This window comes from Ammospiza nelsoni, chromosome 12 (assembly GCF_027579445.1).
Source record: "Ammospiza nelsoni isolate bAmmNel1 chromosome 12, bAmmNel1.pri, whole genome shotgun sequence".
In the NCBI taxonomy this organism is placed as follows: domain Eukaryota; kingdom Metazoa; phylum Chordata; class Aves; order Passeriformes; family Passerellidae; genus Ammospiza; species Ammospiza nelsoni.
The window spans coordinates 9,668,630-9,685,307 of NC_080644.1; the positions used below are offsets into that span (position 1 = coordinate 9,668,630).

At 44.6% G+C, this 16,678-nt stretch overlaps 1 protein-coding gene across 1 annotated transcript in view; it reads right to left on the reverse strand.

The window, feature by feature from the left end:
- The window catches only part of TOP1 (DNA topoisomerase I), a 65,220-nt gene extending 49,879 nt beyond the window's left edge, over positions 1–15,341 (reverse strand). Inside the window, exons 1-2 of the mRNA XM_059480657.1 lie at positions 15,132–15,341; positions 14,607–14,631 (exon numbers count right to left, since the gene is read on the reverse strand). Coding sequence (XP_059336640.1) covers positions 14,607–14,631; positions 15,132–15,164 — 58 coding nt within the window. The 5' untranslated portion in view covers positions 15,165–15,341. The remainder of the gene's footprint in view (positions 1–14,606; positions 14,632–15,131) is intronic.
- Positions 15,342–16,678: the final 1,337 nt, after the last annotated feature.

The window sequence follows — 16,678 nt, forward strand, 5'->3', positions numbered from 1 at the left end:
ACAGAAGCGACCATAAAGATTCAAGGCTCTGTTATTTCTCTTTAATATAACCTAAAGTGAGAAACCCAAGTTATAAATCTTATTTTCAGGGGTATTCCAATCCATTAGGAAATATTTATTTCCACTTGATTATTTTACAGCAGAAATAGGCAAAGGAAACAAGATGAACATCTAAGACTATTTACAATCTCATAATTTATTCCTGAATGATTCAGCTCTAATGCTAAGAAATATTTTGAAATTTCTTGGCTGCCAGTTTTATATATGTTGAGACAATTTTTTGAAGTTATGATAATTTTTACTAGAGTCAAAATGGAATCAATACATCTATTAAAATTTATTATCAATTTTACATGAATGACTAATACCAGCATGGAAGCTGCAGCCACTCCAGCTGATTTAGCAGTTTGCTCTCACACAAAGAGCCCAGAGCAGCAGCTGCACCATTTCCTCCTGTCCTGATCTCCCAAATATTTCAAGCCTTTGCTATACAAAACCACATGTGGGAGTGAGAGCACTATGCAGGTATGCAGCAGAGCCAGGCTCACTCTCCTCTGAGCAGGTTCAGCTTTACCCAGGAGTGCACAGCAGCCCCAGCAGTCTTTGAAACTGCAACACCCAAATACATTTAATCTGAGTTTCCAAGCATTTCAGTGACATTATTCTGCAAGTTTAAAAGTGTACCACATTATTTTTGAACTAGCAATTATCTTATTTCCTGAACTCCAGTCTCCAGCAGACCAGGGAAAATTTGCTCATTTTCCTGTGGTCACAACTGCGACCTGTGATCACCTTTTACTTGATCCTCTCAGATGTAAAAAGGCTCCAGCAGTGAAAGCCTGGAGCCTTCTGCTTTCATTAATGGGCTGTGTAATACTAAACAGGGCCCATAAGTGGGGAAAGCTGCATGACAAGTAGCCCTAATACCAGAAGAAAGAATAATTGTGACCAACCTATTCTGAAAATTAGCCAACAACATGAGATACTTAATTTCACAGGCCACTCTCAAAACTAAGCAGCTGCTCCAACAGATCAACACACTCCTGAAGAAAAGTGTTCAATAAAACTGAGAATTAAGTAACAGCTTGTAACAGGAATACTTTTCTTCTCCTGATGTTGTACTAAATACCCCAAATTTGTTGGATACAATGTAAGTTCAACCTGATTCCTAAGCAGGAGGTAAAGCAGTGCAGCAGTCTCTGCTCAAGAAAGGATCTACAACCAGCGAAGCTGTTCAGCACTAGTTTTTCACAACAAGACTTTGGAGTATGAGTTACTTGAGATCAAAATATAAACCAAGCCACTTTCTGTCACTGCAGTCACTGTGACAAGTAGTGGAATCCTGTTGCACTTCACAGCAAGACAGCTACCCTGATAGAGAAACTGCAATTTTCCTTTTTAAGTGAAAGCCATAAGCACAGGCAAGTAAAACAAGGAGGTAATTTGCTAATACCAAACATGATATGCTAAAAAAACAAACAAAAAAAATTCTAACTTTGCTACTATGACAAGCACAGTTAAGGTCATGCCCAGCATTTGTTCCATAACAAAGTGTTTTATGAACTACGTGCACATCTGATGTACAAGGGTAATTCTGGGTGGATTAAGAGCAAGGGAAAACTGCAGTGACCTACAGGGAAGGAAAGGAACATCTTCTGACTCTTGGTGTTCAAAGATGCCTGACAACATAAGTCTGTGCCTTTTTGGAGTGCCACTCTCCCCAGGTAATTTGATCTGAATGTAACTAAACTCATTCAGATGACAGGATCTGGGAAATCACATACCTGTAGCTGGCAAAGTGCTGAACACACCACCTAGTACTATATACACACTGTAAGAATACCTGCAGTGATGGGGAAGAGACAGGAAAGATTTAAAAAAGAGCCTGAGCTTACAGAATGAGGAACTGAACAAGTGTCCCTGACACTTGCTGACCAAATGACACCACCTTCAGACCTGGATAGAACAGACCTGTCACAAACCTAGAAATGACAAATCTGCATTAATTCTTGAACCTTCAAACACTCCATGGATGCTTAGAAGGAAGCCCTTCTGAACACTTTATCTTTCCTGAACTGAAAATCACTTGAAAACTTACTTGTCTGGCCTCTGGAGCTACTATGATAAAAATTACCATTATACTTGTTTGTAGTTCATGTACTACAATAATTTTTGAATACTTTTCTTAGTACTGGGGAAAAACAAAGTCAGGCCATGTTTGACTCTGGTTACCTATGGAGGTAATTGCCAAAGGCTAATTCCAAAACCCTGCTGAAATTAAAATGTTAATAAACACAAAAAGACAATACAAAAATTTATCTTAGAAAAAAAAAATCACACTAACAAATTTCATTTGGAATTCAAGTCTTCTTACTCTGAATTAGAATCTGACCATGAGGCTCCTGTTCCAGGGTGAATGGATGGGGTATTTAAAAAAAGGGAGAAAAAACACAAAAACTTAAATTAAAACCAAACTAATTCTGCCCTTAATAAACGAAGCTCACATCTGTTTTGAACACTGTTTCATGCTATTGTGAAATACAGCTACAGGGGCCTTCTTTCACAAAACAATGCTTCACAGCTCATTCCCTACAAAGGAAACCATTTAAAAATACACCCTAACTTCAGCACACAAAGACTTAGCAAAGCTCTGATCCCTCAGAAACGTGGCCGTGGTGTCAGCATCGTTTCACATTCTCACCAAGCACACTGAGCAGCACGGGCACAGCCCAGGCACAGACTGGCTCCTGGGACATGCAGTGCCCCTGCTGAACTCTCCATCCCTGCTGTCAGCAGCCATGTACCCAGCTTGCTGAAGTGCACCCAGACCAGATTCAGCTGGTGTGCAAAGACAACACTGGCAGCTTTGAAGGAAAATCGATCAGATTCTTGAAGGAGGCAAATATTGCCCAGGATGAGTGCTGCAGGAGAGGCCCATTCAAACACAGGGAAGGAGAGTTTTAACTCAGGCTATGGTTCAAATGTAAATTCATGTTTTGCTGTGCACAGACAAGCTCATGTTTTGACAGTGATGTGGAACAAAACCATAAACTGACGATTCTGCATCAGTGGACAGAAGTCACAACAACAGGGCAGGACAGGAAGGAAGGGGAAAATGTGTTAGACAGAAAGCAGTGCTTCCAGAACAACAGCTTTACACCTTCACTTCTGAAACAAGAAAATTATGCACTTGCCAGTTCAACTGCTTCTGCCTTTTGCCCAGGATTCAATTTAAGAATTAAATTACTGGGATAGCCTTCACCTTATTGCCAGCTGCAGCCTCCATCTACTGCAAGACAAGCTATAGACTGGGGAAAATAAAACTACACCGTGCTGGGCTCTCCCAAGACCTCATGCTGACAACTAAAGCTGCCAAGCTGTACTTTTTATATCTGTATGATTACAACATCCTAAAACCCAGGAAGCAGCTTCCTTTAGACACAGGTGATGCTGAATAAGCCCACTGGATGATAAAAGAAAGACGCTGTTTATGACAGCTACCAAAATCCAGAGAGCAGCATATTTTAAATTAGAAGACTCTATTTACTCATAAAAACAGGTATTTCAAGGACAGCCTGCTTATGCTCCCTAATGAAGGGCAGGTGACATACACAGCTATGATAACATGACTCAGACAAGATGATGGCTCCTCTGACAGTCTTCCAGGTTTTGGAGTAGGAAGAAGGCAGGAGGAGAGGAGATTGCAAAAGTGTAAAAGGCTCTTGAAAAATGCAAATGTTTTCCACATTCATGTCCAAAGGTATCCTGGGCAGCTGGAGAGATGTCCCATCTGATGGAGCAAGACAAAGTAACCCAAACACCTACACACGTCTAGGATGACAACTTGTGAGCATCAGAGTTAACAGCACTGACATTCAGACTCTGATTTGTGCCAGTGCTTGCCTACTGCAAAGATGGATGGAGATGACACCTACAGAGGGATTGGGCAACGCTGCAGAAGTGAATCAAGGTCACTGTTGTTATGAGTTCATCTCACACCACATTTCTGTCCACATGAACCAGCTGCCCCTGGGTGTCTGGCTGCTTATGCTGTGCACAGGAACACAACTTGCACCTCACTTTTTCTACTGCAGAAAGCACTCAAAGACTTTTGCTCTGTATCCCTGAGGTGCTCTGTAAACCACATTGCAAGAATCTCATCTTCAGCCAAAACCCAAGTGTTGAGGGGAAACACCAGCTAGGAAAGATAACTCTGATCCACACATCAAAGGGTTTGCTGTGCACAAGCAGCATTACCACAGATACAGCACATTTAAACAGCCTCAATGACATTCCCGGCCCTCAAAAGAAAAGCAGGCTGCCTTTTATTCCCCATCTGGTGGTCATTAACTCTGGAGAACAAACCTCAGAGTACGTCACTAGCTCTCCTCCATCCCTCCATTTTGTACATGCTGCTTGTGTTGCAATGAATCATCCCCTTCTCATGGATCTCCAAAGAGCTCCAGCTTCCCTTTTCCCAAAAGGCTGGATTAAACTGGAGGGTGCTCGTCTGACTTGTAAGGTGCCTTCCTAAGGCAAGTTTAAACCAGTACCTGCCCAGCCCAGCTGTTTTATCTTTCCAAAAACTGATCTTACTCACACACTCACCAGCATTCACAAACTGGGAGAAGACATAATTTGCTCTTCCTATTGCTCCAGGCCCAGTTGGGAGACACTCACAGCAAGGTGGCTGTATGGTGCAAGAGACCGACATACCTGATACCAGAACCCTGCACACAAACCAGGAACACACTGTCTCCTTATAGCAAATCCGGTGATTTCATTAATTGCACAACCTTCCACACAACATTTCTAATTTGTTCTGTATCATAAGTGTTTGTAAAACAACATAGCACCACAGAAAAAAATGCCCACCTTAGCCCCTGCATATAACAATATGCTAAAACTAGAATCTCCATCCTAGCCAGACAGCTTTACATCTATTTCTGTGCTGGAAAAAATCACTCCACTATGTTCTGGTTTCTCCAGCTCTGAGAAGAGCATAGAGCTCCCTCTTTCCCCATTGTGCTGCCTATTTAAACAATATGGCCTGAGGACAAGATAACAATGTACAGCACAAATGACCTTAAACCCAGACACAGCATCCATGAGTAACAAAATGTCCCTCCCTGGTGCTTCCTGCCTTCAGCTTCAAAAGAGTCTCTCTGCACATTCAACCCTTCACCCTCATGTCCTGAGCACAGCACCAAGCACTCCAGACAAGCTGACAAGGCAGCACTGCACCAAACCAGGAGCTGGAATAGGAATTGCCAACTTATCAGCTACTAATCTCCCAAAGGACTGCACAAACTCCATCCACCTGCATCTGCTGCAGAGCAGATGAAGGAAGACAGCCTCCCACCTGGTTATCAGGCCTCCAAAGAGACTGTATGGAACAGGGGGTCTGTCTCCTGTTACTACCTGTGCTTTTCTCCTCCTAAAACTCTGCTTACAAGTTGTGCTCAAACCCTAACTCCAGAAATCTCTGCCTTTTACTTAGAAGATCACCATGTTTCTCAACTCTACCTCCAGCTAGTGAAAAATCTGCAACAGACACTACAGTTTAATGGGGGAAAAACACTGAAGTGTCTTCTCTCCTAAAAGGTCTTTATAAGCCACTTCTGCAAAACAAGAAAGTGCAACCTCAGAGGAAGAGGAGCAGCTGTTTTGACAATTCTGGCTCTTGTTCAAATACCAGGATAAGCCTTGAGTAGTAAAATATTGCCATCAATAAAAAGTTCAACTAAAGTACATTGCCCTGGCCCTAAAGTACAGGTCAGCTATTCCATGTTACATGCACAGGAAAAGCTGCTGCAATGCTGTTCAATTGGAAATGTGTACAGAAGTGACAAATGAAAGAAAAAATATTCTGGATAACACTCTACAAGTTCATGCTCTCGTGTGTCAGAAGCTATGTTAGGCAACAGAGCAGAGTATGTGACAAATGCCAGGAAAAAATTAAAAAGCTATCTGCACTTGGGGATTGCTCCATCCCTAGGAAATATTTTCTTGACTTTTTAACTATGAAGCCACATCTCTGGCCAATGTCTAAAAAAACTGTTCTTAAAAATTCTTAAAATTATTCCCTTTAGACACTGCCACACATCTAGCTGCACCAAACTGACCAGACATTTGGATGGAAACAAAACAACTTCCAATTTCCTGCTGCATACACTCAGTAGTAGAGTGAGCCCAACATTTCAGAAATTCTAAAGCATTTGGTAAAACTTATTTCAGGGCAGTCAAACAGTGGGTTTTAGACAGAAAAACTGTATGCAGTTTATGCATGTTCAACACCAGATCTCATATTTAATTTCTTATTATCATTTATTCTTAAGCAAAATATTCAACTACTGAGGTCCTGGATGCTTGCTGCAAAAATTAGTAACACTATGCAAATCAAGGACTGGGATTACAAAATGAGCAATAAGGAATAAAAGCCACCACGGTCTAATTTTTAGAAAATCACTGAAAAATATCATTATGGAAGAAAATGGATATCTTGAAGAAGCAGAACTATGCCTTCATTGAGAATGTAAGAGTATTTCTCCCCCAAATAAAGCTGCACTATGTACTGAATGCTGTGTGTGTGAAAGAGACTGTCAGCTGTACCCTGCAGCTGATGAGACCTAGCAGGCACTTAGCTAGTTGTCCAAACAACTAAAACATCAGTGTGTTATCAACACTATTCTCATACCAAACCCAAAAGCACAGCACTGCACCAGCTACTAGGAAGAAACTTAACTCCAGCCTGCCCAAAACCAGGACACAAGTACATCCTCACTATGGAACATGAGTTTAATGGACATGGCCAAAGATGAGTTACACAGACTGATAAAAATATTTTAGTGAGGCTACAAGTACACTCCAAGCTTTCCTGAGGCAGAAATCAATCTCTCTCCAGTGATGGAAAGATACAGGCAGCTGCAGAATCACTCTGCTGCAAAGCTGAATTCCATGAATGTCCATCTGTCTGTAACATGTCTATGCTGGGCAGAATTATGAAGGAAAAGCTTAATCTTTTGATGGACACCATGAGGTTCAGCATTCTGCAATACTAACAGAGAAGAAAGCCATTGTCTTGCTAACACTCCTTAAAAAGCTCCTTCTCTGACGAAGGTATAAGATAAAAATACATACAGGGACACCCACACAGCTCACAACTGCACAAAGCATATGGCAAGCTTGTGAACATGAACAAATGTCAAAAAAACTCACGTCAAAAATATCAATAAGGAATAAAACCCTCTACTGATCGGAAGCTCTGTGGGAAGCAACTTTTGTCTCTTTGAGACTGACAGGAGCCTCCAATTAAAACCATTTCCCAACACTCTGATGCTGTCCCTCTTTACCCTGCCATCATCTCAGTTTCAGAAGTCAACATCTTCAAACTTAGGAAGGGGTTTAAGCACTCCAGGTGAGGAAGGGGTTTAAATATCCAGGCGGAGATGCAGGGTGTTTTTCTTGAGGAGACACTGCTGAGGCTAAACGACAAGCACCTACACTAACTTTCCTGCTGTGCCTCCAGTGAGCCTGCACTGCCCCCATCCCATCAAGATAAGCACTTCAGACATTTTCCAGCCCCTGCCTCCAAAGACTCCCAAGACAGGAGTAAGGCATGCTCACTGCTGCCCGTCCTTGGGACTCCTTCATGTTGGGAACAGGCAGATCCCAAGCCCAGAGCAGCTGTCAGTGCAAGTCATTCTTCTGAACTGAACTACTGCTGCAACCACCTCTGAGAGAAACTGCTCAGACTCAAGCAACAGCCATGAAACAAGGTGAACTTCCCCAGTAGAGTATTTTATTCTAGCAGAGAAACAGGCCGTGAAATGATGGGAAACATCACCAGAACTCTGTGACAACACTAGAAAATTTGTGAGGCAATTCTTACTTGAACTGCTGTCCTTCTCCTACTCATCTTCCCTCATTACAGAACTCCATCTCTATCATTAGTATTAATAGAGAACTAATTGCCAAGGTCTCCTACGTATCCAAAAGCATCAAGTCTGATCTCCACCAGTTGGAGGATCTCCCAGATTATTGTTTGTTGCAAGGACTGGCACAAAAATGTATTTCCTGCCACTGCTCCTGCTGACACAGACAATGATTTTTTAAAAATCCTGATTTTTTCTCAAAGAAGTTGGAAAATCATTGATACTAAGTACATGTTACAAAAGAATAAATTTCAGGAAGATTGACTACTGCTTCACATTCTCCACTTTCATTCTCAGCTCTGGAGCTCTCAGTTGTTCGTCGGCTGAGCAGCTACAGAAGTCAAATTTAGAAACCAAATTTCCACTTGAAAACATGCAGGTATGTTCATATTTCTGAAGCCAAAACCAAAATTTTAATCCTCCTTACACCATACAGGTCACAAGAATCCAAATTTAACTTCACCCTTTCTTTTCCCATCACCTTCCCAAAGTCCTAACTCTCGCTCTGACACCACAAGACATTACAGCAGTTGACTAAGATCAGTAGTTTAAAAAGCAAGCATTCAAGATGAAAATATTTCCAACTATAAACCTCATTAAATCCACTGGAACTATTTAGCATTTATGTCAGCCAGGACATTTTGAACAAACGCTGTGCTAAAAATACTGGAGTCTCATACACACTGGGAAACCACTACTACAACGTGCTCAGCTGAGCAGGGAATAGCAGGAGCCTGCAGCAGAAAGGCTCTCTCTGCTCTGCTCTGCCTGGAACAGCACTTCCACACTGTAGTAACTCCAGTGTTCAAGCTCCGATGGACAGTGGAGCCACCAGAGCACACACAGAGGACTTGCAGGAGCAGGCAGCTACTGGCAGAGTAAGGACAACACTAACTGGGAGCACTTTAAAAGGAGCTCTCCTTTTAAATCCTACTGCAGCTATGAAATGGGTTTTACATTTATTTTCTACTGTTTTTTTCAGAAGAGCAGAACAGCAGCAAACTCGCTGCTGAAACCACAGCAAGCTCATATCCTTCTCTCATTCCCTGACCAGGAGGAACCTGAAATTCTGAAATCTAAAGATGATCCACTTTTGAATGCTGACAGTGCTGAAGAGCTCAGAACAGAGAGTCCTGCAGGGAGAATGTGTCATATGCTCTGTCAAAAGGGACAGTCCCAGGACAGCAACATAATAAACACTGATTTCAACATCTATCTTCTCTCAGATTTGGAAAGCTAAGACACAGACCTTCAAAAACCCAGGCAGAAGCAGCATATATAACACTAAATAGATTTTGCTTCCATGTGTTGAAGTGTGAGGTTTTCTACAAAATGGGGAGCAGTATCTATAAAACTGGAAGCCACAAAATCAATTAAATTTAATAAGCCAATAAATATTTGTGAATGTTCTTCAAGGATATGAGAAACTGTATCAGCACAACCAGCTCAAGAGGACTTGAAAGAGAAACTGTCCCGTCTTGAAAAGCCACAGGAAAAAGAAATCTGCAATGACTTCCTAGGTTAAACTGTATTTCTCTTAAATAGTCACTGTGTCATTAAAGCCCATCCCTGCAGCCGAGTAACAAAAAAGCAGATACACTGTCAGTGCTCCACTGATTTAGCAGAACTACAGCAATTTACAACACCAGGAAGAATCTGACCCGGAGCCTCCCTCTAACAGGGCAGTGGCTTGTGCTATTTCAGCAGGTATGACTTTAACAGGAATCTGGTGAAATCATTAACAGAGGAATTTGAGTCAATGAGATGTTAAGTACTTGCTATAATTACATATTATTGCAGTTTCTGCTGACAGGGCAACTCAGGAGGTTGGAATTCAATGAACTATCTAACGAATATCTGAAGTCACAGTTGTAAATGAAATTAAATCTGATTTGTGCTTGATCACATTTATGAGCTGTGTGTCTAATTTACATGAAGCCATGTAAAAAAAGCACACTTTTACACCGGTCCCCTGGTTCAAAATGTTTCATGTTTTACAAAGTAAACAAAGAAGCCCTGATAACACATTAATAACAGAGAGTGCTTAACACTGGAGTGAAAGGAGAAACATCTTAAGAAAACCTGCTAGGAGGAAGAAACACACGGGCCATTAACCCCTGAAACACATCTTCCAGCACATTTAAGTAATTCTGCTGAGTTTTAAAACACAAGTTGGCTGCAGCTTCCAGAAACACACTCAACTCCCCACTCCCACCAGACACCCATTAAGTTTTAACCTAAATGCTGAATGTGTCAGAACAATTAACACAACAGACCCCAAGGTCTTTAGCAAAGCCCTTCTGAGGCTTCTGCTGGGGAAGATAAACGCAACCAACTTATGCGGCACATGATGGTGAAGAACAGCTTACCAACAATATGTTTATTTACATTTCTGAGAAGCGTCATGAATGATAAATTTACTTCAGAGTACTCTCACCTTCACAATCTGAAAATTCCCAGAGTGAAGCTACACTGTCATATCCTAACAAGCCCTGAGAGAGATTGCTGTGAACATATTGAAAATCAATGCAAAAACAAAATTAAGACATTTTGCAGAGATTGGCATCTTATGTAAAATACTTCTGAAATTTAAAAAAAAAAAACAAAAAAAAAAAAAAACCCACGAAAAAAAAAATCTAAGTGGTTGCAGACTTAAAACTACCCCAGTATTGTTCTGGGGCTGTGGGCAGCACTTCCCACAATGCAGGCTCACCACCAGCACTGCAGTCTGGAGCGAAGGCAGGGAGCCATGCAAGGAAGGAACAAGCTACATTCTTCTGGGTTCTCATCTCCATGTATCACAGAAAAAAGCAAAGGAAATTTTCAGCAGAGATATCAATCTGCACCTAAATACTATTAATTACCTTTTGTACTTTGGATCCCTTGCCAAAGGTTTGACATTTAAAGCATTCCTGAGACGTGTTCCCAGGAACTTAAAAGACAGTTTCTCCCTGCCATGTCACACACACACAGAGCACAGGCAGTGCCTTCACACTTCCTAAATCCGTGCAGTTTGTTTAGCACAGTGGCTCTAACAGCAGTGCTAAGGTACACACAGCCCTGTGCCAGAATGGCCCTGCTCTCCTTCAAAAAACTCTCACCCATCCAGAAGGCGCCGGCAAAGGCAGCAGCAAGGAAGCACAAATCTGGTCTCTAACAGACTGTTTCACAACCACTGAGAAATCCTAAAGATCTCTGCTATGTTGCTCTACAGTTTGTTAGCATTTAAATCACCCACACCTCTTATTGCACAGCTCTGTCATCCATGAAACATGAATTTAATGCAAAACACAAAACGTGCTGAAATTCCTTAACTTGTAAGGCATTTGGTTCAGCACTCATGTTATTTAATTTGAATTTCCCTCTTGCTCATTCCTTCGTGTTGCCAGCCTGATAAATACACAGATGCCCCACGAGCATTTGGGCCAACAAAGAAACCCTGCCAGTTCCTGATAAGATGCTGCAGCAGTAAGGGCTTCAGTTTTTTTCTCCAAAAAACCACTCACTGTTAAAGCAAGCCCCTCCTTCTAACATGTTTGAAATGCAGAAGCCACCTCTGTGAGGCTGGACAAATTCACACTTGACTCCTGTTAATACACTGTAATGGTTACTCCAGTGATACTTGACCTCAAATTGCATCTTAACATTACTGGCCAAATCAACTGGAAGCAAAAAGCACTGCTTGGGGTGATGTCCCCAATTTCCACACTGAGCACTTCTGGATTTTACACAAGTTCTGATCACAGGCTGCTGAGCAGCCAAGGCACTAATAGCAGTTAGTAGAATTTAGTAGTTTTGCAATGCAATTTGATTATTTTGCAAACAAAAGTCATTTTTATCTAGTGCACTCTGCAAACACAATGGGAGAGCTCAAAGTCAAGATAAATTGCTTTTAGTCTCGTTGCCCTCAGTAGTAAGAGGTTGTTACATCCAACCTGAGTAACAAAGCTCTTAAGGCAAAACTCAATAGAATCCAAATCTGTGGTGGTGGGGACATTTTCAGCATCCAAGCTGTAGCTGGAAACAACAATTTTGGACTCCATTTCCCTTCTGAATGCTGAGGACTGCAAGGATGTTACTTGCAGCAAAGGCTGGCTGTTTCAGCACAATACTGCTCTCAGCATGGTCTGCAAACAGGCACTGCTAGGACTGAACATGGAAAATTCTTTGCAATGCGTACGGATACTAAAAATACAGCTAAGGTGAAAAAAATACCCACCACAGCCAAACAGGAGGGAGAACCTGCATATTGAAATGGAATGCAATTACTCAAGTTGGAATTTGCCCAGGACACTCTTGCTTAGAGTGATCTGGCAATTTAATGACAAGAAATAGCCAGGAACACGTATTTACAGCTGGCACCCCTCTCATACCCAGCACTAGCCTGCTATCAATGAAATGGGTGTGTAACCAGACCCAGCTACAAGCAGCTGCACCATGCTGACCTGCAATGGGCAGATCCACCCCACCTACTGCAGCTGCAACAACTTGTGTGACCACAACTCAAGGCAGTGTGTCCACTGACCCAGATAGGAACATTAATAACAACAGGAAGCTTCTAAGTGCTTCAGCTGCCCTATTACTGATACACTAGCCAAAAGTCACCCAAAACACTCTCTACTAACAAAAATGTTTACTGCTGCTACACTCAACACTTAGAATGAGTCAGTACCAGCCCCCAGAAAAACTTCCCTTCCCCCAAATGTGAAGTACAGGAGGCCTTAAAGGAGAGTTTGGCTCTACTGTTTAGTGCTGCCTGACAATAATCAAAGTACAAACCAATTCTAAACATCTGGGGGGAAAAAAACCTGGCACTTGGGATTCCTTATCTTTGCCACTAAATAGGATCAAAAATCACTGGTATGGATTTGTTGGGTGTGCTTGATTTACCAGGAATTCAGTTTTTCCATCAAGGTGTCTGACTTTGAATTTCTGTATTGAATTCCTTCAACACATGGTAGAAATAAAAACCACAGGAGTTTTAAGAGCTGTATGACTAAAGCTCTTAGAAGAATAAAACAGCACATGGTCACAATAGAGGAGAAAAATCCCTCTGAAAGGTTCACTGGAAGATGGAGTCAAGAGGTCAAATATACATCACTTCCTCTAAGTACAACAGTACTAAATAACTAAAGCTTACCAGGGAGTATTTTTCCCTAAATAAAGATGATCCTTAGATGAAGCAAGTATATTTAAAATGCTTCAAGAGTTACACCCGTTCTTCTTGGGAAATCCACCGCACCCTTTTTTCCTGATAACAATTATTCATAGAGCCCCACTATAAATTCAGAATAGAAATGAAGAGTTCAAAATGTGCGTATTTGATACTGTCTGCTCCTGCTGCACACACACAATCACATTCCAATGAACTGACAGAACGAAAGGTGCTCGCAAGCGTAGATCTGTAAATATTTACACGCAGTAGCCTACAAAGCAACCAGGCACGTGGACATCATCCAGAGAAGCATTCTAAAAATTAGTGTAACTATAAGTCAAGCAGATATTTTCAACCACCTTTTTTGTCCTCTAACAACTCAGCAGTCAGGGGACAGCTCAGAGCTCCTCACACATCCCGAACAGTGACAGTAATACACACACACAAAGGTTGGTTGTATACCCTCAACTCCCTTTCACCTTATTTAAGCCCTGCAATTTGACACCTATCAAATGAGACAGGCTTGCAATCAGCTTGCTTCCTATAAAAATTAATAAATTATCAGAAAAAGTTAGCAGTCAACAGGCTGATTAGAAAAGATAAAATTGTATGTCTGTATATACATACATGAATATAAATATACATACAGATATGCATATATATTCATATATAAATATATATATATACAAAAAATTATATATCAGTGTATATTTATTTTTTTTTAATTACAGGACTCCTGTAAATGTTTCTGAACAAAATGAAGTTAGGTTGCAAAGTCCCTAAAGTGATGCTGTCTACCTTTCTGGAATTGTCTACACTATGGTCTGTTGGGTTTTTCAAAGTAGGTTTTTATTTTAATTTAAAAAAAACCCATCTAACAAGGTAAAGTCACATAATTTAAATGGCCAGTAAGAAAATAAGACTGATCTTAAAATGGATGCAGCAGCTTCTTTTAAAGAGCAACATGTTGCAATCACCTTTCATTTTAGGGGAAGGGAGGGATTCCCTCAAAGGAACAGAGACGGGGAGCAGTGGGGGGAGGGAGCCTGCGATTAAAAAAAAAAAAAAAAAAACAAAAAAAAGGCGACTTGGGATTTTAAATTTTTTTTAAGCTAAAAACTTTGCTTTCCCCTCGGTTACAAGGGGCTGGTGCCGGGGATGGCGGCCCGGTGCCTCTGCAGAGGCGGCTCGGCGGCAGCTCGGGGAGGAGGAGAAGGAGAGAAAAGCCACAGAGAGAGAAAAAGAAAATGGCGCAGAGACTAAGTCCCGACCGTCGACAAGGCGACTTTCCAGGGAGGAATCGGGGCCCAAAGGCGACCCCGGCAGAGCCGCTGGGCTCGGATCGGGGGCCTGCGGTGCCCCCACTCGGGGCGGCGGGGGTCGGGGGGCCCCGATCCCGGCGGGAAAGGGGCGCTTTTGGCAGCTCGATGGGAACAATGGGGCCGGTGAGCGCGGAGCCGGGACTTAGTCTCTGGGACGCCATGTCTGTGCGAGGGGCGCGCCGGGGCCGCACTCACCGTTCGCTCGGAAATCCGCCTCGATCTGCGGGGAGAGCACACAGGGACACACCGTCAGCACGCCCGGCTCCGCGGCGCTCCGGGGGACCCCCACCCCCGCCCTCACCTTCATTTTTAGGGGAATTAAATACTAAATGGGAAAAGCCCGGCGCGATGCGGAAGGTGATGGGGGAACCGGTGAAGCGCCCCCCCGGCCCCCGCACGGCTCATGAGGGGACCCCTCCCGAGCCCCCCAAAGGGGAGCGAGCCGGGGGAGCGCGGCAGGCGCCCCCTCCCCTTGTCCGCCCAGCCCCGGGGTCACACGCGGGTCCCCGCTCCCACCGCCCCCCATCCCACCGCGGGGGGACACCGGGGCTGACAGGGCTCTGCCCAGACTTATGGGGGCGGCCATAAGGGGGCACGGTCCCCCCGCTGGGGTTACGGGGGGTGGCGAGGCGGCCAGCCCAGGGCCGGCACGGCGAGATGGGAGCACCGCGGCGGGGGTCCCCCGGGAGCGCGCCCCGCGGGCGGGCACGGGGCGCTCACCTGGGAATCGTTGTGCAGCTGGTCCCCGCTCATGCCGGAGGCGCGGGCGGCCGGGCGGAGCGGGAGGAGCGGCGGGCAGAGGAGCGCCGGGCGGAGCGGGACGCTGGGAGCGCAGCGCGGTTGTGTAACAGACTAAGTCCCGGTTTCGGCGCTCTGCGCAGGCGCGGCGCCTTTTAAGGCGACGGGGAGAGGACTGACTGGCAAGGGGCGGGAAGCGGCCGCGCGCGTATTTGCATCCTAGCCACGCCTCCAGAGCCGGCATGATTTGCATACGGGCCACGCCCCGTCGACATGACCGCTTCGACCCGCTGCCCCCCCACCGTGCGCTAAGCCGGCTCGCTGCTTTACATATCCGGTCCCGCCCCTTCCTCTCCCTCATCCAATAGCGCGGCAAAACCCGGCACTCATTTACATGCGAGACCCCGCCCCCTCCCCGCGGCTGCCCGGCCCGGTGCATTGTGTAAGAACCCGTGCTGCTCCATGCGCCCAGCGCGCATGCGCCACCTCCCCGCCCCGCCGGCTATATTTGCATACAAATCCCGCCCCCGTCCGCTGGCTCCGCCCCTAGCGCCGCATGGCGGGCGGGCTGCTCTGAGGGGAGGTGTTTCGCTGCTCCCCACGATAACCCCACAGCGACGGCCCAGCACCCTGCCGGGTCCCGCAGCCCTCGGGCTCCGCTGGCTATGGGGTCCTCGGGGCCTCCCCTGAAGTCCCGCCGCGCCAGACCCCCCCCATAGGCACCACCGCATGGGCAATTAGAGCATTTCCTAGTGAGAGGAGGCGAGCGGGTGCGCGCCCCTGTCCCGCAGACCCCTCGTTATCAGTGTCTGTTATCGGTATTGCTGACCCCTCACTGTCCGCCTCTGCACGCCACCGCACTGGGCTGGAGTGCGGGGGCCGCAGGAATCACGGGGACATGCTGGGGGGGGATGCAGATCAGGCAGGTTTGGGCTCACTTGACTCGTTTAAGTCAAGGACAGCACTGGTGCATTGCATACAAGAGCATTAAAAAGGGATCAGCCCGCAAGGTTTTTCTTCTGGCATCAGCAGGCTCTTAAAATTTCTTTCTTCTGCAAGGAAATGGAGGGTAAAAGGGGGCCAAAGCTTTATTTTCTTTTAGGTAATGTGATAATGAAACACGTGCCTGCCTAGAAAAACACCCCTCCTTACTCAAGCAAAACCTGAAGACATTTATTTCAGTTCCGCAGCAGCTCTTATAAACGGGTTTTCTTGTCGGTGTACTAAATGGCAGGTTTAGTATGCATGGCTGGTACGTGTCTCACAGGACTGCCTCCAGTCTTCTTGGAGCTTCCATCCTCTGCTGCAACACAGACTGTACCTTTCCTCAGCTTCTTTACACAACCAGAGCTTTGACTTGACACTAAAATAACCTGGCGCTGCCAGGCTATCTGAAGAGATACATCAAAATGTAAGCAGTGACAGCAGCCACCTATTTGCACTGCATATTTATATCCTGCAAAGGGAAAACTCTGTCACTTTCTTACCGTCTTCAGAAGAGAATCTGAGGACTTCCTTTTTTTGCCCAG